We start from the raw sequence: 24,788 nt of genomic DNA, 5'->3' as shown, positions 1-24,788 counted from the left end.
GGGAGGCTCTGACTGTACCTACTGTACTGTACCTAAGTGATACCATTAGATGGCACTATTGCAAAGGCAGTCAAGTCACAGTGATTTTAAATGTCCCATGCTCATTTTCAGGTTATTACATGTATTTGGGGTTTCTACTAGAGAATGTTTACATGCTGTGATGTTAAAAAAAAAACTTAATTTTCCTCATACTCTCAGCCTGAATATGTCTGTATTCACCCTCTGTCTGAAACACTTTCTAGGCAACAGCTTGGGTCCATGTTTACTTCCTGTCAGCGGATGTTATTCACATACACTGCAACCAAAACTAAACTGGGACGCAATTTCTTTACGTTTAAAACCATACATTGTTTAGTTGTGACATCACAGCTGCACAGAAATCCTGACGGCTCGTTTAAAGGCACAGTTTCTGAGTACAGTAAAGTGTTTTTTATATAAGTTAAAATATATAAGCTAAAATGTAGGCCTACAGCATTTTTCACAATGTCTAACCTGTGGTTTGGTTTTCCTCTTTAGACGCGCTATCATCACCACATGCATAACAACACATACAAAAGCAATGGAAACCATGACTGAAGTATGCACTGGAGAGGATGGGTAGTGGTGGCTGTAAAAAAATGAAGACTCTCCCTACAAGACACACGTCACTTATTTTTTTTATGATTAATAAAAAGGTGCCATCATTTATTTTTCCACTCATTTATATAATGTGTCTGGTAAGTAGACTTGCATTTATATAGCGCTTTTCTAGTCTTCCGACCACTCAAAGCGCTTTACACTATATGTCAACATTCACTCATTCACACACACATTCATACACTGATGGTAGAGGCTGCCATGCAAGGTGCCAACCTGCCTATCAGGCTCTAATCTAAATACTCATTCACGCACCGATAGCGCAGCCTTCAGGCGCAATTCGGGGTTAAGTATCTTGCCCAAGTTTCACTTCGACATGTAGACTGAGGAGCCGGGGATCAACAACCCGCTCTACCTCTGAGCCACAGCTGCCCCACAACCCAGTCTCACATCGTAATGTGTAGTATTTACGTTGGTCCACAGGGCCATACACATTAGTTTCACTATAACGGCTCTAAAATTGTGAGATGCCTATACGTTTTTTGGTCTGTTGTCTTCTATTATATACCTTCTATATTGTATATAGTGGTATTAAACTACTATGCAACAAAGTCTTAGATTTGCCACTGAAATATTAGTGTTTTATGTCATTTCCGTGAACCTATAACCACTTGACACTCACCCTTTTGTTGTAGTTGCTCAGGTCAGTTTATAGCTAAACAAACGGACCTATTATTTAACCATTAACAGAAGTTGAACTTCACTTGTCCGACTTCCACAAGATTGTTTACTTGCCTACACTGACCAGATAACTTACATCCTTAAATGAGCACTTCCTGTGCATGATCTGACAAAAGACGGTGGTTGGATGACGGTAATAATTGACCAGAGTTAGGTTTTTTCCCCGGAATGGCTCTGGACAAAGTGTATTCAGTGTGGTTAAAACTATTTCCAGAGCTGTTTCTGACTCAGAGTTACAGATTTACAGAACTTACAACAAAGCCTTTCACATGTGCCTACGTGAATGAAGATGTGTGCATACTGTAGAAGGGAAGTGGTTTTATGTCTCAAGCTGTTGGAGACATGCGATGTGTGTGCTGTAATGATGATGGACACACTTTGGTGGGTCTGTGTTTTACCACCAATTTAGACAGTACAGTAGCTATCATGTGTGCAGATGTAAATGTATTAGTATCCTGTACTGCTGTCACACTACACGCAGCCCAGACTCCTAAAAATTACCTTCCCATACAAATAAACTGCATTCTCAAATACGTTTGGAAGGAAACTTATTTTGTCGTGGATTATGGTTTGTCTTTGACGTATCACAAATACTTTTGTAAGTCTGCAGACGGCCACAGCGAGTGACGTAGTACAACGAGCGATGCGCAGAGCAGGCGACGTAGTATATTGGCCGACCGTGAATGAAAGTTACGTTGAATATTAACTTTATTGAATAATAACGGGTATAACAAGCGAGGAAAGACCACTACTGGCGTGAAGGAAGGGAGGTGGATGGGTCCAACAAACACCGGATTTTCTTCCAGGAGACCGGTGTTTGTGTCCCGTGTGAAATGTAGTAATATGATGCGTTTTCGTTTTGTTTTGTTTTGTCATTTTAAGCCAAACCATGATGTTTTTTTTACTAAACCTAACCCAGAAATTGTATTGCCTAAGCCTAACTTAGTAGCTTTGTTGAGTATTCGTTGTGTTTCATTTTACAACGTTAATCACGTGTTTAAAACTGTTTAAAACTGCGACCATAACCCCGGGAGAAAATATGTCTCCCTCAAAAAGTATTCTGGTTATGCAGTTTAGTTGTATGGGAATATCATTTTGTGGGAGCTACAGGAGGCTTTTACGTTATTTTACTTGTTGATATACTCACAGTGGCAATACTGACATGCTGATGTTTGACAGGTATAATGTTTATCATGGTCACCATCTTAGTTTAGCATGTTAGCATGCTAACATTTGCTAATTAACACTGAACACAAAATACAGCTGGGGCTGATGGGAATGTCATTAGTTTTGCAGGCATTTGGTCATAAACCAAAGCATTTGACGAATTGAAATTTTGACCTGATGATGATGATGCTAGAGGAAAGGTTAAGAGATCACCAAAGTTATTACAGTTTATCCTGAGGGGAACACGAGTGTCTGTATCACATTTCACGCTAATCCAACAATGTATCCTATGAATAGTTTCAACCCCAAATGTCAGCCTCAAGGTGGAGTTAGTCATTCGGATTCATCTTCTGGGAACCATGAATGTCTGTACAAACCTATCTAGTAGATGTTGAGATATTTCATCACATGATTAAAAACTTTGACCTGCGCCAGATGAAAAGTCAGACAATCAGTTAAGTATTAGGATTCATCATCTGGGAGCAACAAATGCCTATACAAAATGTCATGGCAATCCAACCCCTAGTTGTTAATATCTAGACCAAGGTGAATGACTGATAGACCAACATTGTCATCCCTACAGCCATGTCGCTAATGTGGCTAAGAAAACGCCCATCATAAAATTCCCAGATGCCGAGGCTTGTTTTGTCAGACCAACAGTCCAAAACCCAAAATAGATTGGGTTTTTTTGTGCTGATCTGTGTCCTTAAACTTCTAATTTGAAACCTTTTTAATGATTCATCTTATTCATGATTCATCCTGAGGTGTGTTTTGGCGAGGAGGAGAGAGAGGAAGAGAGGATGGTGGAAAGTTTCAGAGTGATGAAGTAACACAGTGGTGTCACACACACAGACGTCTGATCAAAGTGTGGCGTCAATCTCAGACTTTACTGTAACATTCCACTGAATGCTCAGTCTGGATGTCGGATCACTTCTCCATCTCCTCATTCAGACTTCCGTCTCCGTTTTTCATTTCTCAGTCGCCTCCTGTCGCCATGACACATTTCAGTTCTGCCTTTAACACAAAGCGTCATCCAACATCCAATCCCAGCGTTTTAAAAGTTCTTCCTTTCTACAATATCCGCACATGGCAACTATGGTATGGTTGACGTTTGGGAAAGATTGTTGTTATGGTTAAAAATATAGCAAACATCACTTTAATTAAGACATGTCCATCCACCATCTGCACTTCAACAGCCTTACTTTCTGCAAGTGAGCACATGGGTGACAGGTTGGGCCACCCACATAGGTGACCCTCAAGATCATCGTTTCTTCTGAAGTATTATTGTGTGTCCTTACCATACAGCTCAGTGTATCTTGAACCACATTTAAAAAAATAACTTAATATTACTGTTGAATTCATGTGTATTAGATGCAAAGAGTCACAGCTAACGTAGCAGACCTTGCTAGCTGCCATTTATCCGCAACATGTCCTTACAGTAAGGACTTTAGACATTAGAATTGTAATATCTGTCATAAATTTTTTTTTATATTTTTTGTGTATGAAGACTGGCATCTATGGCTACTGTCTAAATCTTTTAATGTTGTAGAGAAAATCATGACATCTCTTATTTTTTGAAAATGTTTTTAAATCAATATTTACAATGATGCACAAAGCTTGATGGAAAATAATTTAAATGTCTTAAAAATATTGTAGAATTTAAAATAGGAAAATGTATAAAAATGAACGTTATTGTAATGTAGCAGTAAGGACATTAAGAACTAGTGATGAAAACCATAAAAAATAAGCATGTTACAGATTTAAACCTTAATGACTATATGTAATTTTGTGTACCTGTTTATATGTATTGTATACTCCGATGGTTAAAATTTAAATTCATAGAGGTTGATTTGTTTTTAATTTGGGAGAGTCAAAAGAAATACCCTAAAATGCATATGTCATGAAACAAAATAAACCACTTTTCCATTGACTCATGCACGCATTTAAGTGATCTGTGTGTGTGGTAAACTTCCTCTCCTGCCCCTCCCCTCTCTTCCAGTTCCTGGCAAACCCATGCTTGCCCAATCCTACCCCCCAGGTCCCCTGTCCGTCACAGCCCTGCCCAGCCCAGCCTCTCTGTCCAGGCAGCATATATGAGCAGCAGCCAGTCTTGCATGGAGGTCAGACATCTTTCTGTACTGAAGCAGAGTGATCACAGCTACACAGAATCCGATTTTATTCAAGATTTAAGAGAAGTAAGAAGGAACTAGAGAACAGATCTGGTGCTACAGAAAACTGGTATGTTTTTACTTTTTTTTTTTTTATTTAATTTTGAAGTTTGTTTTAATTCATATCTTGTGATGTTTTATGGGTTTATTAGCAACTTCTCACAGAGTATGTGAATATTTATCTCTTTAGAAAACATGTTTAGATAGATTACTGTAATTTTCCAGTGTAAATCTGATTATTATTCCCAGCCTCTGATAGCGCCTTGTTTTTGGTTATGTGTAAGTGAATGTGTTTTTGTTTGTGGCTTCCCTCCTTCGCAGATAAGAACCAATCAGAAATGGAGCATCTGACAACCGCCCTCGTCATAGTTCTTCTGTCTATAACAGCCTCCGCTAAGCCGGTAAGTTAACCACAAATCTTCCCTCATCCTCCTCCCTCGCTGCTCTTTCTCTCTCACTGACTGATGTGCCTCAGTTTTCCTGCTGTTGTGTTTTGTTGCAGTTCACCCTGTGCTAAAGTCAGACTGCAGTATTTTTTTTAGTATGAATATTTACAGATTCTATTTGAGATATACATTGATTTGAATCCTCTATATTTATTGTATGGTAGTGTACATACTGAGACAACTCCCTGTTAATGTTGATTACATACCTGCTTTATGTTTCACTTTAGAAACGTAGTTATTTTAAGTGAAAACATATAATGTATTTCCCTAAACTTAACTAAGTGGTTTTGTTGCCTACACCTAAAGAAGTTGTAGTTTTGTTGGCTAAACCTAAAGAAGTTTAGTGTTTGTGTTCAAAACGTAACATTTCATTCAGTTTTATAACATGTTAGAACGAGTTGCTTTTATGTTTCACTTTCACAATGTAGTAGGCATAGTAGGCCCCTGCTGACCCACATCTTTGGTGCTTATAGCGACCGATAACGCCTAGTGGCCTGATAACAATCGAATCGGGTGGTAACCTCTAGGAGGGCACAATATGCTTGAGACTTTTGGTTTTGTCCATTGCATTATGTTTATTATGACTGTTTATATTTGCTCGCACACATGGTAAAAACCTCTCAGGTTATTTATACCCATTCATTTATAAATAACACAGAGATAAACTGATTGACCCACCACTAATTTCTTTAATGCAACTTTCAATTTTTAGGTTGTAGCGGGCTCAGATGGTTTCTGGACAATATTTGTTATTGTTTTGTGTTGTTGATTGAGTTCCAATAATAAATATATACCTGCATTTGCATAAAGCCAGCATATTTGCCCACTCCTGTGTTGATAAGAGTGTTAAATACATGACAAATCTCCCTTTAAGGTACATTTTGAACAGATAAAAAATGTGCGATCAATTTGCAATTAATCGCAATTAACTATGGACAATCATGCCATTAATCGCGATTAAATATTTTAATCAATTTACAGCCCTATTAATTTCTTTTTCTGCCATGGTTCCAGCTGATGATGTTTGATTGGTGCAATATCTGTAGGGGTGGACGCTAAAAACAGTTTATTCCTGTATATCACGTCAATTCCAACAGCCAAACAGGAAGTTAACAAAGTGAAGGGCCAATGGTGTAAGCCGTTGTGAAAGTTCCTCCCTGCAGTATGTTACTCCATGACTCGGTATTGCGCAGGTATTGTGAATGCTGGCTTACCGTTACACTGTAATTTCTTTCAATGACGTTGTTAAACTTTCAATGACACCATTGTTCAAATTATATATTTCTACAATGCCTGCACATTGTAGCCTACCTACAGTATGGTTTCAGGTATGGTTAAGGTGTTGAAAAGATCGTGATTACAGTTTTTAAGCTAACATTATTTACTTCGACCCAGGACACACTACCTCCTGCATCAGCAATGAACATAAATCATGTGCTGCCGAATCATCCAATATAGAGGTGATAGAGAGATACTGGGCCAGGAAATCAGACAGGAAATTGTGGGCTCTATTTGACAGTGTCTGAGAGTTTCATTTGATATTCCCTCCACAGGTTGGTTGGCCTCGGCATCACGATGCTGACATCGCTGACAATGACTTGCAACAGGGACGGCTGGAAGGGAATATCAGGTTGTCTCCGCGGTCTTCTGGATCTTCTAGCCAGGAAGACTCGTCTTCAGAGTCAAGTCAGTCGTCGGAGTCGTCAGAATCTAGTGAATCTTCAGAAAGTCAATCGTCCTCCGAGTCCTCTGAGGAAGTTCTAACCACAGATCAGACCACCACGGATCAGACCACCACGGATCAGACCACCACGGATCAGACCACCACGGATCAGACCACCTCGGATCAGACCACGGATCAGACCACACCGGTCGCGGCCACCGATGCCATGACAAGTATCGCTACGGAAGACGGGAGTACGTCCACCCTTGACCCAGACACAATGAGCACAGACGAGCCAGCAGTGACAGAGACGACGCCTCCGCCAGCGTCATCGGCCACACCTGTCATTTCCACGTCAACTGGATGTGTGACTGGTTGTTTTATCGAGGACATTCTAACGGCAGTTCCCATCACAGAAAGCAGAGGAGACAACTAACCACATTCCTATTAAAGATGTGTAATTTTCAGGTCATTTTTTTGTCTATTTGCGAGAGTTAAAGTATTAGGATTTTCATTTACATGTAAATAAATGTCTGTTAAGTCTTTATCTATCACTGAATGAGGAAAGAAAATTGTGATTGACCTATGGCCCACTGATAAAGGCCCTTGCATTTGCAGTATTACAAACTAGGTGTCTGTGGCGACATTCCCGGGAAAAATCACAAGCGGCGCTCTCTGGGAAGTGAGATCCAAAAACACACCTGCAATTACCAATTATCGCCATAGGTGTCGCCAAAGAGAATAAAAAAGAGATTTTCGAGATTGTAACTTTAAACAACCTCGGTGGGCTTCATCAATGCAAGAAGCAAAGAGGTCAACACATAAGTACAGATACTCAGTGAGGCCAATTTGAAATTAGAAGGTATCACAGTATCACTAACTGCCTTAAGACACGTGTCCTTCAATGACCACTAGTTGCTTGATCCAAAAATAGTCAATTTTTGTACAAAAGCAGATATTTTTAAAAACAGTTTGGTAACACTTTGTAATAACCATCATTAATAAATGGTAAATTGATAGTTAATTAAATTTTAGTTAATAGTTACTGTTAACAAACAATGAAATGATAATTAATAATGTTTACTAATTATTAATAATGCTATAATTTATGTTATTTTAACATTATCGTTGCATACATTATAAACTATTATATGCTTTGTTAAGTATTTGTTAATGATTACTGAATGAGTTGTAAACCTTTAAGAAATTGCTTTCAAAACACCTATAAACATTATATATAGATAGATGGAACAGATATTTGTGACATAATGGTTAATAATTTGTTTGTTACTTTGTTAATGGTTAATAATTAGTTTCTGGTACATCTATCTATGTAATGTTTATAGATGTTTTACAAACGATTTCTTAAAGGTTTCATCGGTAATCATTAACAAATACTTAATATAGTAATAAAATGTTATAATGTGTGCAACAATAGTGTTAATAAATAAGTTACTAAGGTAATCAGAATGTAATTGTTATCGTCTCTTATCAGCTATGATACAATATATCATTTTAAAACTAATTATTTCATATTAAATAAATATTATTAATTATAATTTCATTGGTTGTTAACAGTAAAATAACTACAAAGTTTAATTGACTATCAATTTACCATTCATAAATTATGGTTATTATAAGGTGTTATGTATGCATTATTTTGTTTTAAATGTGGGTCTACATTTAGATGTATTATTGAGATTTCATTGATTGCTTTTTATGTTGTCCTACAGTGTTTTAGCCATCGTTTGTGAAGCTACAGAGCAACTCTCTAGAGACCAGACCATATACACATATATGTTCATACATGTTAAAATTACATAAACAAATCTGTGGCTCAGTCATGTTTACCTTTAAGTATTAACTGATCAGGAAAGTACAGGCAGGATACATTAGTGGATTTTTTTTAGTGTGCGGCTCAAGCTTGTTACACAGTAATGTACAGTACAAGTACATATTTCGATTTACTGCACTGGAATTATACAAAAAAAAGTCATCCTTCTGCATGAAGCATCCGGAGTATGTATCCCACAGCAGTGTGTTTATAGACTGCGGAGGGTGTGTCTGGTTTGTGTTATTCGGCATGTACAGTCAGCAGACAAGAGCTAACAAGACAAGACGAGTTATTGCCGCAGTGGGTTAGTTTAATTATGGGTTGAGAATTCATATTTTCCCAAATTAAATATAGCTGGAGGCCTGAAGACAATACCTTAATGTTGTCGGTTTGTTTGTTTTAACATGTGCTGTACTTCATTTTGTTGAACTGGATCTAATATGTATGATTGTGTGTGTTGTATATAACAGTGATGAGTTTTTTCTTCGAAAGGAAAATAAAGAAATCTAAATTACAATGAAATTGTCATATTTTGTAAAATCATTTACCTTAGAGTAGATTGAGTTTGACCCCTAGTTTGAGTAATGTGAAAATTAATGTAACATAGTTTTGTAGTCTATTTTTAGAGCAGGGAGGGAGCTGGAGACAATAATATATTCTATACTTATTTTTAAAAACAAATATTAAATAAATATACAGGTATATCTGAGAAATCTCCCATTAAGTATAAATATGAGGAATAAAGTGGGGGTTCAGTTTACGTAAAGTTTAGCTCATTTTTGTGTGTTTTACACATTTAAGATTTAAACATTTATAAGGTCATTTTTGCCGTCCTCTAGTGATATCTAGCCATGCATGCACAATTTTGGTATTATGTGTCCAGGTACTGCTGCTACTCAAATACAGTTAGGGTGAACGGAATTTAACTTGCGGTGTTCACAGCATTGAAAAATTACATTTAAATGGTTCAACAGCAAAATATCCCCCGGAAACAATGCCCCCATTACTATGGATAATCTATAAAGGCCTCATTGTTTTTATCGGACCTACATGCTACCAAAGACAAACAGCTGGTGAGACAAATATCTCAAAGCCTGGGCACATACAACAAAACTTTCTGCCAGAGTGAGTGAGAAAATTTGTTAAAATTTGGGTGACCTGGCCCTTTAAGGTCACAGCAGAACTTCTTCTCCTACGTCATAGTCGTGAGCGGGGAAAATCATGTGAGACAGATTGGCCTACACTGTAAATGTCATCACTCCAACTCATATACAGTACAGTACGTCCTTAACACATGCTGGTCACATGCTGTGTTTGCAAGTAATATTGACCTTTCAGTCCTAAAAGTTATTTATAATTGCTCAAGATACTAAAGCAAGCTTTGATCACTGCACAACATCCTCTTTATTACATTATATGTTGATGTATTCAAAGCAAGCAGGGAGGACCAGAAGCACTTGCAAATGGCATGTCAATGAATCGGCCCCATCTAGTGGGGAAAGTCCTTTATTACAGTCTATGTGACCTTTGGGATTTCACAGGTATTTAAAAGTTTTCTGAATCTGCTCTATTGATTTAGAGATTATGATTTTACAGGGCAAACGTTGTCAGAAGATTTAAATATTCAGATGAAGGCTGTAAATAATAAAATAATTCTTATAGTAAGTTTTGTCTGCAAGCTTTTTGGGCGTTAACTATAGTAATAATAATGGACCAAAATTATGTAAAATTGCATAGTTTTAGGTCAAAAACCTTCAATTTTTCTTGGTGGAGAACTTCCAAACGCCCACCCCAGATTTATACCGTTTCTCTGCCTGTAATGATTGTGGGTTTTTAAATTGAAAAGACTGATCTTCTTGTGTTGCTGCTGTGAACACAGGCCTACTTGGCTCAATAACCTAGGTATTGTCTCATTTTGATGACTTTCATATTCTGCTGAATTGAAGTTGCTGTGGCATATTGTGAAGGGAGGGGAGTGCCTCCAAAATGTCCGTAGCCCCAGGGCCTCAAGTAATATTAAGGCACCCCTGTCGATGGGATCAGAGTTTGTTCTGTCAATGGCAACAGCTCAGTTTCAGTAACTACAGTACTTTAAATTACAGACGTTGTACCCCTGAGGGCAGTGAGAAGCTGCGGTAGGTCCATTAAAATCCTAAATGTTGTTTTTCTTTTCTTTTTCTTGACGGCTGGGACTCTGAACACACAGCTCTGCTAAAAAAAAAGTTCCAAAGACTTGATTTGTAGATCGGTTCTTCACGTCTCAAATCCCACTGCAGAATTACACAGCTCTCACTATGACTCATGGATAAATGTAGTAATCACAATTAGCCTATTATCCTGTTATTATTATTTTCTACATAAAAGCTATAAGCTCAGGCATATTTCCAATGCTGGATGAGCTGTCAGCGGCCCTCCCTGAAGGAGTGGCACGATGCCGAGGTGAAGGAGAGGGCAGGAGGGTTCAACGCTAAACTCTGCAGGATTAGGACATCATTCAATAACCCAAAACCTGTTAGAAAAACACTGGTTTTAAAAGTCTGAGAGGGGCTACAAAGCTTGTTGGTTCAAGTCTTGAACCCACAAGAGAAGGTCAGACCAAACCACCATTCTTCTTTCTATTCCATCAAGAGACTGTATACACTTTGAAACGGCCAAAGAAAGAAAGAGAAAAGTCATTCAAATCCTCATTTTTAAATCCTTAAAAGTCTGACATACTTACACATATTTATGTTTTTTTCTCTCTTTTTTCTTTATTCTTTTTTTCTAATTCTTATTTTTCGCACCAGTCTTTTAGCACAGCCATAGGAGCATATTGTTTGTGTGATGTGACAAATAAACCATTGAATCCTACCACGCAGCAACAACATCACCCAGTTCATTCAGACACATTTTGGGAAATCCAAGTGACAAATAAGACATAAAGAATAAGTATCAATGCATGTATTAAAACAGCCTTGAAGGCCTAGAGCCGTGGTTCGCAACTTTTTTCATGTCAAAGACCCCTAAATAGATGCACAATAGGTCATGAACCCCCATTTGATAAGATTTCGCTTCAGGGAGCATCTGACAAGACTTTGGTTGTTAGATGTGATTAAGACCACAATTCAATAGCTGTCAACTACAGTTGAGGTTATAACTGTTGAGGAAGTGAAACCTATGATTAGATTAGTCACTCTAATGACTCTTACTCCCAGTGGGCTCACTTCTACAGTGAATTAAATAGTGAAAATAAACTATTTCCCATTTTTCTGGGGACCCCCTGAACTCCCTCAAGGACCCCTGGGGATCCCCGGACACCTGGTTGAGAACCACTGGCCTACAGTATCATATCACAGCAAAACAAAACCACATCTCATAAGCAGCTGCCAGAATCTCTGTACAGCTACAAACACTCACAAATCACATGTAGTCAACGGGTGACTGAATAAACAAGAAATACATATTAGGGGGCAGCAGCATATTAGAGGTCCCATATTGTGCTCATTTTCAGGTTCATACTTGTATTTTGTGTTTCTACTAGAACATGATTACATGCTGTAATGTTAAAAAAAACGTTATTTTCCTCATACTATCAGCCTGAATATGCCTGTATTTACCCTCTGTCTGAAACGCTCCGTTTTAGCACATTTTGACGGAATTGCAACAGAATTGCGTTGCTTGGCAAAAGCTTGGGTCCATGTGTACTTCCTGTCAGCTGATGACATTCACATACACTGCAACCAGTAATATACTGGGAATGTTTACGTTTAAAATTGTGTCAAAGGTCTAAATATTGTATATTCGTGACATCACGAATGGGCAGCTGACAGCTTGTTTCAAATGCAGAGTTTCTGAATAAGGGCTGTGTGTATTTCCCTGTGGATTGAGTGTTTCGATATTTTCACAGTATTTATATAGGACTTAAGCCTGCTTTATAATAAATTTTTAAAAAAACGTGAAAATCTCACTTTTTTTATAATATGGGACCTTTAACACAACAGCTTCAGTTACCAGACAGGTAAAAACGCACATTTAAGTAGGCACACTTTTAAACAATATAATCTCCATAACAAAGTGAAATAAACACAGACACATTTAGCCACCAGTAGCTAGCCTTTAGAAACCAGGGAGCAGACAGACATACAGACAGAAGAGTGTATCTGACTCACCTTATTTGATACTGAAGCCCATTCTTCTTTCCTTAATGGGGATGAAGTGGTTAATATCTTGTTGTCTCAGTCAGAGCTCCATCACTGCTAGCTAACCGGTTGGCTAACAGCTAGCTGTTATCATTAGCTACACTAGTAACCCAGCTAGCTACCTCTGCCTGGTGATGCAGCTAAAAAGTGTTGCTAACGTTCTAGAATGTGTTTACTAGTGTAGCTAATGATATTAGCATTAGCTACACTAGTCAACCAGCTAGCTGCTAACTGTGCCTGCTGATGTAGCTACAGTGTTGCTAACGTTCTAGAATACGTTCTAGAATGTGTTTATTGTGAGGCCAGAGACATTAAACGATACAAATACTTCACTTCACATTCTGTCTTGCAAATAAACTGTTACAGTTTAACACTATATTGACTGTACCTGACTGTTTAATACTATTATTCTAGTCAGTGTCAACTTCATGTGGGATCTCTTTGGTAAACAGGATACAACGTGGTAGCCTGCTGGTCCAGCTCAATTAGCCTTTTTTTTTTTTTTTTCTTTATTGAACTCTTGAACTTGATGCTCATTAAAAGAGGTACAGATACATAGGCCTACAGTTGAACAAAAAAGAAGACAAAACAAAAACAATTACATACATTTCATATTGTCAGGGTTTGTGTTTATGTTATATACATCATATAATAATTATTTAAAATTTTTAAAATCTGCACGGCTTTTTTGTTTTTAATATTTGGTAAGATGGTGCTATAGGCTACTGTTTGAATTCATTTATAAGGTGCAGGAAAGTTGGCTTGTGCCAGACCATTTTGTCTTATGAATATGACATTTTTCAAAAATAATAAATCATTGTATTATACAGTATACAGCATGTTATTTTTAATCTGATCTTGACTGGAATATATAATTACATCAAACATATTTATTAAAGTTAGATCACTACAAGTGTGACTAGATGCCTGGAAGCATATTTGCAAAAAAGGGGCAGAAAAATAGCATCAGCTATCAGTCTCATGCGGTCCTGATTTCCATCATGTCACCATAGTAATCCTCCTGTCCAAAATGAACGCTGTTTTATATTACAGATGCAGCAGTGAAGTCTGTGTGCACAAACATACCCAGGCACCAAAGCTAGCACTGTTCCTTTTCCTATATATAACTGTAGATAGTTGTACCTGTGCATAGACATCCCTGTCAGTTCATTAACGTACTGTATAGGCCTACTGGATCCTTAGATTAGCGGTTCAGAGTTATGACTGGAACATCAATCTTAACACATTTTTACCTGTCTCGTCTTTCCACCTGAGGGGCTTCACTGCTGTAGTTTAGAAGCTCAGACGTTATGAAGCCTGTAATCAGAGTCAGAACTCTCTCTGTGTTTATGTGTCTATAAATATGTTTGACAGCAGGGAGGACATTAACAGACGAGAAGATGAAGTCTAGACAAAAAATAGGTGTTTCAGTATGACATTTCTGTAGAAATCACTCTCATATTGCCAGGTACGTGTACAGATAGACCCCAGGTGGTGCTCAAGCACCTGCCCTTTCGCACTCTGACTATAAGTGCCTTTTTTTCAATAACGTTTCACTGTTTTTTTTGCTAATTTTATATTTTAGGTTTTCAATTCAAAAACATTCTCAATTAAAAGCCTGTTGTGTAATGTCAAATGTGAGTGATGGTCACAGCTACCACAGTTAACGTACACAAACCGAGCGCACTGTGGAGCAGCATCCACTTCTCCCCGACCTGCCTTCATTGGTGACGGCCAGTCAGGTAACGATAGTGTTTGTTTAGGGCCTGGATATTGGGCTATAGCTACAGGCCTTTTGTTACTGCCAAAGTATTTATATGAATTATGAGCTATGTTATGCTTATGCTAAGCTAAATGCCTCCTGGCTCAGTGGTGGTATTGATCTCCTTATCTCAAATCAAAATTTCAAACTGTTCCTTCAAAATAAAGGCTGGGTCAGGTCCTAGAACAAATTTCCGTCGCATGGAGTCTCTACTATTATTATTTTTGAACAGTTCTGTGCATTATTGTTTATTCTGTATCTATCTTTTCAGCCACCCTTTCCGTCTTTAAATCTAAAACAAATGTAAACAACCAGCATCTCTTTTTATGAAAAAGAACTTTATTTATATTTTAGAAATGGTACAATATGATACATTACAGTAAACAACATGGGACAAACAACATGTAGTGTAGGTAGGTAACTGTGCAAATGATCAGGACTGTGTTGTGTGTGTGTGTGTGTGTGTACTGCATGTGTGTGTACTGCATCTATGCCCGACTGAACCCTGTAATAGATGGGGAGTTTCTCTCTGTTTACATCCTTCTTTCTACACCAGCAGATTTGATACTAGCGAGCAACAAAGCTAAGCTACACAGGCAGAAAATGCATGGCTAAATGTCAAGTTATGATTATGCTTGAAATGATTACAGGTATTTAAATAAACTGTATAAGCACAGACAAAATGTAGGTTTGCATATTGCAGTTATTAAGTAATGGTTAAATGCAGTGTTGTGCTAGTGTAGATATCAGGACTCAACTTTCTGTTGTGACCTTTGACCCTGCAGCAACAGAGTGGAGAGGTGTGGGGGCAAAGGTCATGAGGTCAGTCAACCTCCTGTTGCAGTCGTCAGTTTTCAACATCCTGCCACTTTTCCGCTGCGGGATCAAACATGGGATTTACCACGGCAACCAGACCACAGGATGCAGGAGTTATTGGTTTATTTAAATACAATCCAGAAGGAAAAGCATTTCTGCTTCCCAAAAGATGCACAAATAATCACAGAAATATTGTGTGAACACATTGAAATCAATCATATTGAAGTCGTGGCTGTCCCTGTTTGGCCCTACAGTGGAACGTGGCTCTGGAGGGGGCTATTTGCACCTGGATGCAGCGTGTGCTTTTTTGATCTGACACCACTCCATTTTCCTGGATGGGCGGAGCTTATTTGGCAGTGATGACCGCTGGCATGTCAGTGGTGGCGTCAGGTGCCGCCACCTCATCGCTCTCATCGCTCTCGTCTGAATCGCTGTCGGCGGCTCCGGGCGTGGCCGTGGCCTCCTCGCTGCTCTGGCTGTCGTCGTCTTCTGACTCCTGGCTGGCGCTGTTGCTCGCGCTCTCCTCTTCCTCCTCTTCCTCTGGGGCGCTGGAGCTCTCGCTTGTGGTGGCGTCGCTGGCGCTGGCGCTCTCCTCTTCCTCTGGGAGGGCGGCCTGGCGGGTGTCCTGGTCCTGAGCGGTGCCGGAGGAGGCGTCGAGGCCCTGGCTCTCCACATCAGGGGTGCTGGTGTCTTCCTCCACGATTTCGTTGTGGACCTGAAGAGCCTGGAGGTGAGGCAGATGGGAGTTTGTTTCATTTGTCTGTCCACAGTACATACAACTGCATTAACGGAAGACATTTGTGGACTGCAGTTGTTTTTACATCTTGGTATATTTAGATGTTTGGTAGAATGAAGTGAGAGAAAGGTTTTGTACAGTTTATCTACATTTTTAAGCACAAGCTCTGATTCTGCATATTGTAAACACGGACATATGGGTAACGAGGTAAAAGATGGCATTTTCTCAATTACTGGACAGTTTGACAGTGGTAACTGCATGCAGCAGGATATTCTACAGCAGCTTAATGTCACATTGGATTTCATTTGGATTCTATGGACGGAATAACTGTTAGGAGTTGTTGTACTTTAGCTATGCCATATGCCATCGTTTTGTTATTATTGTATGTTCTGTTTGTATTCCTTATCATGTGATCATGGCCCTGAGCTACAAAAATAAATTAGGGCTGTCAATCGATTTAAATATTTAATCGGGATTAATCGCATGATTGTCCAATGGATTCCTTCTAGTTTCATATGATACCAATATAATATCATATCATTCACTCTAGCTTTAAAACTGATCCTGCTATAACCTAAAAAGTTGTGTTAATGTGTTAAAGAAATTTGTGGCGTTAAAACAAATCTATCGCATTTTTAGGCGTTAACATTGACAGCCCTAAACTAAATTATATCGAATAAGAAAACTAACCTGTACCTTGTACACCTTCATTGACTTGTCCACCTCGTTGTCCTCTGTCATGTCGTTGGCCATCTTCTTTCCTGTGCCCATGTACTCGTAGGACTTGTAGGGAGAAGGAATCTTGTGGTAGGTTTTCTCCTCAACGTAGACGATGGACTTGTAGTCACTGGGGTAGCCTCCCAAGCTGTCGCCGCGGGCTGCGTCGTCGGTGACAATGGTAGGCTCGATGGGCTCAGCGGTGGCTTCAGCCACGGGTTCTTCTGTGACGATGACAGGGGTGAGGGTGGCGGGAGCGGGGGTGGAGGACTCGCCTGACTCTGTGCTTTCACTAGTGTCATCCTCCTCGGTTTCCTGGAGACAAAGAGGTGGAAGGTGAGTCAGAAATAGAAGCTTTGTTTTGGTTTGTTTTGGGTTTTCAATGCAAATATGTTTCTGGCGACGAGCCTGAGAGCATCTATTGTTATGAAAATGAGTTACTCGAAACATAAACCTCTACGCTCTATATGTAGCTGGATGCGTTATTGGTGTGTTTTTTACTCACCTCTGCGTCGTCGTCGTCGTCATCATCATCATCACTGTCCTCGCTGTCCTGGCTGTCGACAGTGGCGGTATCTGGGGATGAAGTTGTGTCTGTGATTTCAGACTTGAGTTCTAATGCTGCCGCCTGCTGCAAGAATCATTCAAACACAAAGTCAGAACTGTAGTCTGCTGACAAAAGGCAGGAGAAGAAATCTGATTATTTTACAAGATGTGTCCTGAAAAACTGATTTCTCTCTCACCTCATCTTCATCTGAGCTCTCTGCGCTCTCGTCGGATTCAGGAGCAGCTGCTGCTACAACGTTCTGCAACACGAGAGAGACACAATAAATCTGGTTAATCATCTTTTTACCTTTTACTGTGTTTTTTTATCATGTCTCGGGGCTTCAAGATGAGGTATTGATGCAAGACTTAAAAGGGTACTCCAGTGATTTGGTATTGCACTTCCATAAAGTTGGGGGACTCACAAGCGGCAGGTTGGAAAAGGAATGGTCAAAATTGAGGCCGAGATATAGTGACTTCCCAAGTACGGGTCAAACACTGGATCCTATATTTCCAATAATGCAACTCAAATGACAACATTTGAGCTCCACACCTCCAGTTCGTAACCCAGCTTTTCTGTTAAAAATGTCGTGGCTTCATCAACAAACATTAGAAGAGGAGAACAAATTGAATCAAACGCGATGATCGACGAACAAGCTGGACCAGTGTCTGAGAGACTGTATAGTGAAGACATGCAAGTTAATTTATATACAACACAATGCAAGACCATGAACAAGTAGATATGAGCTATATAAAAGAGGACCGGGATAAAGACATAGGGATGGAAATAGCTGACGACATCTGGGACAAGGTCCAGAATTATGTTTATATCTGTTCCTTGAATGCCAGGCACTGTTACATACAGTTTAAAATTCAACACAGGTTGCATTACTCGACGGTAAAGCTACATAAAGTCTTCCCAGAAATGTCATCAATTTGTGAGAAATGCGACCAAGCAGAGGCAGATTTACTTCATATGAATCAAGAATCCACTTTTGGTTATACTGTGAGCAAAAAAAAGCTCTAAAAACCTACAGAGCGCACAGTATCATCTCCTGTCCTATGGTCACTGACTGATAACCTCCACCTGGAAAGAATCCAACATATCCTTAATGACAGACTGGAGGTATTTGAAAGGATTCGGAGACCAATGACCTCCTCTATAGAAGGGACGGACAGTTAAGACGCAGTGCACACATGGTAGTCTTTATCACCCAAGGTGGCACCGCTCAGGAGTTGGTGTTTTTTTTTAGTGTTTACCTGATTTGTGTGCTTTCGGGTGTTGTATTTTTTTTGCAATTTAGTTTTTTGTGTGTTTGCTTGTCTCTTTTTTGCCTTTATTTCCTGGTATTGTTTGTCTTTTGAAATGAGGCATGATTTCCACTTTACAGAAGTCTGTGTTACTGATGTGCACATGTTTCCTAATAATAATATTTTACCTGTACGGGTGCTGCACGGTACTGAGGAACCTCTACCGCCTTTTTCCTGAGGGGTTGAGCTGCTGGTCGTTTCACCTGTGGACGAGATCAACATCAGTCAATGAGGAAGTGTCTCTCTCTCTCTTCTCTTTCTGTCTTTCTCTCTCTCTCTCTCTCTCTCTCTCTCTCTATCTCTCAATTGATACTCACCACTTCCTCAGAGCTCTCTGAACTGCTGAGAGATACTTTTTTCGCCTAAAAAGAAAAGCAAAGACATAAACAAATTGAATCGAAAGTAAGTGCGTATGTCAATAAACCAAAACTATTGTCGAAATTGATTGAAACTACTGCTAAATATATCAATATTTAATTATGATTCAGCAGAAGTTTTGACTCGACAGAGACAATGACTCACCGGCCGACAGAGGACTGTGGCGAAGAGCAGAACGAAAACAACGGCGACTTTCATTGTCTCACAGTTTGGTGTCTGCATTGGGAGAAAACCAGAAACACGCAGGTTGAAGTCACACAATAAAACAATAGAACATAATCATGATGCGCAGAGCTCGTACGACGCCAAAATACTCGTCCGGGGGCCATAACTTCACAGGAAACACAATGACATGTCAAACGGAAAAGGAGCTCCTAGTCTCCTCGGTAAATCCTCTCGCCCAGATTCCTTCCTAAAAATGGAGGCTGCATGGGCACATTAACTAGCAGTGGCACTTCCTGAGGCCTTGGTAGTTCACAGGAAGTCATTAAGTCCTCAATTACAGACCGAAACGAGTGGTTGTGTGTCCCTGACAACTCTGTTTCAACACAGTAAAACATTTTCTCTGTCATCAGAGCGAGAAAATCACATCGTTTCGGTGCGTGGTTTATTGAGACAGGATGTTTCTGGACGATTCTGGTCGAGAAGATGTGAGAAAATAACAGGTACTGTATGATTTAGACAGAGATGAATGTGGGTGTTTGGCTTGGAAGATTTAAGGGGAGAAAACCAGTAACATTTAGAGTTACTACTGTCTGAGTCTACATTTGCATCCATCACTCTGCAAAGCACTCTCTAAGTTCAACTTTACATTTACTATATTAGATTAAAATGAGCTGCAAACATGTCCTGAAATAATGCACACTGCACAGCGAGAGACAAATCATTTTTGATCCATTTTTGACATCAGCAAAATGTCAGTATTATGCATCCATTAACTTGTTCCCCTCCCTAACTGTAACAAGCTCTTCTTCTCGTGTACAGTATGCTCTCAGAGCAGTCAGAGTGTCTGTGTCTATCTTTAATGATGGACTCTTCCTATACTGTGTAATTCGCCTGGTTATAACTGGAAAGCCGCAGTGCAGCAGAAACATGACAGACGCCCATATGACTGTATGCGTGTGTGTATTTCTGTACGTCTATCTTCGAGAGGCCCAATTTAAGTTTCAGACCTCGAGAATACGTCTGGTCCTCAACTTCTTCCGAGGGCTGTTCGGAGGCTAAGTGTTGGTTTTAGGGGTTGTGGTCAGAATTGGGTTTAGATTTAGGGTAAGTATAGTAGAATAGTTATAGTTTGATATCTTTGGAAGTGTGCTGTAACAGTCTCATATCTGTAAGCTTAGCATAACGACCGGAAGAAGGGGGGAAACGGTTAGCCTGGCTCTGTCCAAAAGTAACTATATCCGCCAACCAGCCTCTCCAAAGTTAACCAATTAACATATCTCTTTTGTTAAATCTGTACAAAAACCAAAGCGTAAAAACGACAGGAGCGTTGACTTCCTGGAGTGTTTTCATCACTGTGAGGAACCAGGCTTTTTAGGGGTACTATTTTCTCCAAATCCCACGCCATTAACGCCTCATCAGTCTCCATCTCTTCAGCGCATTGTGACAACTGAGTAGCGTATAGCGCAGTAATGACATCAGTCGATACGCAGACCCCCACACACCATACACAGCTAGAACCTACATAAAACTGGTATACTCTTAGCAGTGTAAAATGAACTATTTTCATATATCTATTTTTAGAAAAACTTCCATGGTGAAGCAAAAGTACTGGAACAAAAGGTTGATTTGAAAGGCTAAATGCCAACAAATATGGATTGAAGCAGAATATTTCATTAGATAAAAACATGTTGTGAATTTTTGAATCTTTTTTCAAGACATTTTGACTTTTGGACTGAAGATTGAGACAATTACAGAGAGAGGATGAAGCACAGCTGTGAGAGAGAGCGAGAAGGTGGATTGGTGTTTCTGTAAGTTATTAATAACAATAATTCAAATGTCAACATTATGAATGAAGTGTTGAGCTATTTGGTAAAGCTCTAATCATATATGTGAATAGTGCACACACAGGACACAACTTTTATAGTGAGACAAAAAGTGTGATTATTAGTTTCTATGTCCCATTCATGTTTCAATGCGCTTATATAGCCATTATGCAAATGTAATTTGGGTGTCGGAGGAGAGGACCAATGTTAATCGGTGCAACTCCTGGCGACCAGAGGGGGCTTTTGTCATGAAAACACATTAAAAACTCATCTATTTGGTTTTCTCAATGTTATTCCATCATTATGACAGTACAGGCATGGGCAGAATAGGTATTTAGGAAAAGTCAGAGCAGGAGGGAAAAATATACACAATGACGGAATAATTAAAACTTTGAAACCACAACGTTAAATGGCGTGGACTATGTGTCGTAGTGTTAAAACACTACCAGGATGCACATCTCTATTCAGCTCTTCAGTTAAAAACACTGTTGACTAAGCTGGTAGTTAATCAGTATGTGTGTGTTGTCAGTGTGTTTACTCAGTGTGGTTAGTCGGGGTTGGACCTGGTGATGCTACACAAAAATCTAGAAATTAGTTCCCCGCTGCCCACAGCTTCCCCTTCCTGCCTTGGTGTCGCTGTGGTACTAATCAGCCAATCAAACACAGCCACCCCCGGCTTCCTCTGACCAATCACAGGCAGACTTCCACCGCCGTTAAAGTCTTAAAAAAGAACTCATAATTAACTGCAAACTGCAGAGCTTTTATGGCGGATAACCAAACCCTCTTGTGGCTCCCTAAGCTCAATGTGAGTTTGCTCGACACTGACTTTAAATTTCTGCTAATGTTGTACAAGTGTGTTTGAAAAAAATTGAGTTGCAGAAGTTTGTAGAAAACTCTCAGAGTTGCAGTTGGACTCCAAAGCATTGACCCTTTACACCAAGTAGACTGCAAAACAATCTTTAAAGTTACTACAAGGAACTTTTAACTGGTTATGAAACAGTCTCTGATGCCTCTATATGACCTACACAAGTAAACGAGACCATCAGTGAGAATATTGGCTATATTCTTAATGCCTGTCATCGGGTCTGAGTCTCCGCTACATCAGGCCGTATTGCCGGGCCCACTGGAGGGAAGGGAGGCACGGGAGAACCAGAACCAGGACTGCATTGGGCAGACTGTCAGGACCTGCTGCAGTAAAATGAGAGGTTTTCTAAAGGGAATCTGGTGCTCGGAAACACTACCGCTTTTGTCCACAGGGACCACTAAAATCAAAACAAAATGAAAGTTCCTTGTAGTATCTTTAAGCCATTGCTCTCAATTATTGAGTCCTAAATTGTTCATTCTTTCAACCTTCAAATTTAGATATATGAATTGTTAGTATCTGGAAGCTACACTGTATGAAGCAGATTACATTGCTAGGATCAAAACAAATGACATTTGCTTTTTAAAAACATTTAAAGGGGACCTATTATGCTTTCCCCTTTCCTTTAGTGTGTAATATAGTTTTTTGTGCATGTAAAAGGTCTGCACCTGAACAGCCTGAAATGCCTTGCTTGAAGTCTCCCCTTTTCTTCTTCCGTAACGTGGTGATGTCACCAAGTCACACATTTGCATAACGGCTAGTTTGGCACACCCTATAGCAAAGCTTGTTAGAGCGGAGCTGGAACGCAGGCCGAAGAGTTTTGTTCGGTTCTAGCAGAAACCTAAAATACAAGTATGAACCTGGAAATGATGCTGCATGATATGTCCCCTTTGAAACTAATTGATTCTTACTGTATTTGAGTTGAGTTGTTTGGACAGTGTTTTGTTTTTGTTTGTTTATTTAAGAAAAGTTAAGAAGAAAATAATAAAATAAAACTGAATATTTTCATTAAATGAAATTTCTGCAGTGTATTGTTGTGTATAATTAGCTTTTTGATTATTTATATTCACAGTGTTGGAAGAAGAAATACATACAATACAAAAGTTCATCCCAATGGTGTTGGATGGGGTTGAGGTCAGGACTCATGGTGCATGCCAGTCAAGTTCTTCTACTGTACACCGAACTGGGAAAACGATGTCTTTATAGAACTGGATTTGTGCACGGGGTAAAAGGGCCTTCTTCAAACTGTCTAAAATATCACTGTGTGATCTAGCATTAAGATTTCCCGTCATCGGCCTCGTATGAGGCCCAGACCAAAAGTATGTAGAGAGGGGTGTTCACATACTTTTGGAAAGAACTTTAGACCTTTTCACACTGCAAGTTTCTAAATGTTGAATTGTTTTCTTTCAGCTAAATAAAGCACATTTCCAGCAGTTTACACAAATATTAGCCTGCCATCCCACCTCTCATCGCACCACCAGTACTGCAGAAAAACTTTAAACCAAACACTGTACACAGTAAATATAATGTTGTATATTCATCTGACCTTGTTGGCAGTTGTAGGAAGCTTCAGGAGTTCAGGTTGTGGAGCAGAAACAGACTTTAGTTTATCTCCTGGGTTCCCCTGGATGTTGTAGCGCTGCTGAAGTGATGCTGTTGCTGAAACCGAGGCTCCTGGTTGGCTTTTAAACCCTCGAGCCTCGGAAAGCAGCCAATCAGCTCGCAACTTGTGATGTCATGAGGTTAACCGCTCCGTGGTCCACCTCTCCTCGCTCTCTCCCACTCTTCCTGTGGTTGGTGCTTTGGTGGTGTGGGGGCAACACACACACACACACACACACACACACACACACACAATGCAAATACATGGATAAAGACATGCAGACATTTACAGCCCAGACAGAAGCATGTGAATGTACTTTTTTTTGCCTCTTTCCTCCACTCATCTCTCTCCTTGCGTTGAAGTTAATTTAAGGACATGTAGTGACAGGCTCTGGGAAAAAACAGCAGCATATAGAGGCGCGTGGTATGACAGTGATTCAGCTTCCTCACAGACAGAAGAAAATCATCTGACTGAGGTCTCTCTGGGTAATTGAGAATTTGTCTGCAACACCAGACTGGTTTGTGTGTGTGCAGTCTCGGTTATGTTGATGTGTGTGAGTAACATTTTGTACATTTTTGCACATGTATGTGCGTATATATTTGGAGGAGCTCAGTCAAGTTGTGCTCACGGAAATGATAAAGATTCGGTCACATTAAACATAGCTCGGTCTCCCGTTCACTTCTATTGAAGTCTAAATTAAAGCTTGATGCACAACCCGGTCTCCTAAAATTTCTCATACGAATGCATAACTAGGTCAAACATGGGTTTTTCACCCAGAGGACCAGTGTTTGTGTCCCGTGTGAAACCAAAAATAACTTATTTTAACTTTCTTGCTTTTTGTACTATGCATTGCGATCAGTACAGGATACATGGCGTACAAATGACACAGGAAAATCAAGAAAGGCATACTTATTGCACGCTAAACGCCTTGCGTTATATGATGGCCTTTTCATGCGAACAGGCTGTTTACAGTTTGTGATTGCTCTGCTCAAAATTTACTTAATATCCACTGTGACATCACGCTCTTTTTAGCGTCAAGCCAATTTTATATAAATGATCTTTAACACAGAATGCGGCAACGGCACCACTGCGCTCTGAAACCCATTATTTCCAACGGCTATTGCTGCACTGTGCAAAGCAATCTATCCTTAGATAGATAAGAGATAGACAAAATAACAAATTACAATATGGAAAATCAGGATAGGAACATGAGGTTGATACATTATGAACATATATGAAAAGTATGGATCAGGGTGGTGCTGCCTGGAACAGAGCAGTGTCCTATTTAAGTGTTATTGT

General features: G+C 39.6%; 3 protein-coding genes across 7 annotated transcripts in view; 1 reads left to right on the top strand and 2 right to left on the bottom strand.

The window, feature by feature from the left end:
- Positions 1-13,707, bottom strand: part of LOC119478216 (formin-like protein 13) — an 82,305-nt gene extending 68,598 nt beyond the window's left edge. For 2 of the 3 annotated variants that reach the window (XM_037752779.1, XM_037752781.1), the window contains exon 1: positions 12,744-13,706. The gene's annotated coding sequence lies outside the window, so the exon portion shown is untranslated. Of the gene's footprint in view, positions 1-12,743 lie in introns of all 3 variants that reach the window. The other variant, XM_037752782.1, reaches the window with a different exon arrangement.
- On the top strand, positions 4,566-9,112 carry LOC119478218 (osteocalcin 2-like). 2 transcript variants are annotated; one of them, XM_037752784.1, is made up of 4 exons: positions 4,566-4,722; positions 4,974-5,053; positions 6,652-6,867; positions 6,898-9,112. In XM_037752784.1, exons 2-4 carry the CDS (start codon positions 4,991-4,993, stop codon positions 7,195-7,197), a joined length of 579 nt encoding a protein of 192 aa, XP_037608712.1. In that variant the 5' UTR covers positions 4,566-4,722; positions 4,974-4,990; the 3' UTR covers positions 7,198-9,112. The 2 variants fall into 2 exon arrangements, with proteins under 2 accessions (XP_037608712.1, XP_037608711.1); XM_037752783.1 differs by having other exon boundaries at positions 6,652-9,112.
- A 1,750-nt stretch (positions 13,708-15,457) lies between the features above and the next one.
- Positions 15,458-23,580, bottom strand: spp1 (secreted phosphoprotein 1). Of its 2 annotated transcripts, none has more exons than XM_037753834.1 (8): positions 23,433-23,580; positions 19,181-19,252; positions 18,976-19,020; positions 18,787-18,861; positions 17,548-17,610; positions 17,310-17,435; positions 16,778-17,119; positions 15,458-16,075 (listed from the first exon to the last, which is right to left on the bottom strand). In XM_037753834.1, the coding sequence occupies exons 2-8, from the start codon at positions 19,232-19,234 to the stop codon at positions 15,698-15,700; spliced, it is 1,083 nt and encodes a 360-aa protein (XP_037609762.1). In that variant the 5' UTR covers positions 19,235-19,252; positions 23,433-23,580; the 3' UTR covers positions 15,458-15,697. The 2 variants fall into 2 exon arrangements, with proteins under 2 accessions (XP_037609762.1, XP_037609763.1); XM_037753835.1 differs by having other exon boundaries at positions 16,784-17,119.
- Positions 23,581-24,788: the final 1,208 nt, after the last annotated feature.

The sequence above is a fragment of the Sebastes umbrosus genome, chromosome 19, assembly GCF_015220745.1.
Source record: "Sebastes umbrosus isolate fSebUmb1 chromosome 19, fSebUmb1.pri, whole genome shotgun sequence".
Taxonomy (NCBI): domain Eukaryota; kingdom Metazoa; phylum Chordata; class Actinopteri; order Perciformes; family Sebastidae; genus Sebastes; species Sebastes umbrosus.
This window is presented reverse-complemented; position numbering and strand designations above follow the sequence as displayed.

What these genes read in the sequence shown, in the direction of transcription:
- LOC119478218 (XM_037752783.1), top strand. Translation starts at nt 4,991, where the DNA reads ATGGAGCATCTGACAACCGCCCTCGTCATAGTTCTTCTGTCTATAACA. An exon ending in TAACAGCCTCCGCTAAGCCG is followed by an intron (nt 5,054 to 6,651) that starts GTAAGTTAACCA and finishes TTCCCTCCACAG; the next exon opens with GTTGGTTGGCCTCGGCATCA.
- spp1 (XM_037753834.1), bottom strand. Translation starts at nt 19,234, where the DNA reads ATGAAAGTCGCCGTTGTTTTCGTTCTGCTCTTCGCCACAGTCCTCTGT. An exon ending in AGAGCTCAGATGAAGATGAG is followed by an intron (nt 17,436 to 17,547) that starts GTGAGAGAGAAA and finishes TGATTCTTGCAG; the next exon opens with CAGGCGGCAGCATTAGAACT. An exon ending in TGAAGGTGTACAAGGTACAG is followed by an intron (nt 16,076 to 16,777) that starts GTTAGTTTTCTT and finishes CCTCACCTCCAG; the next exon opens with GCTCTTCAGGTCCACAACGA.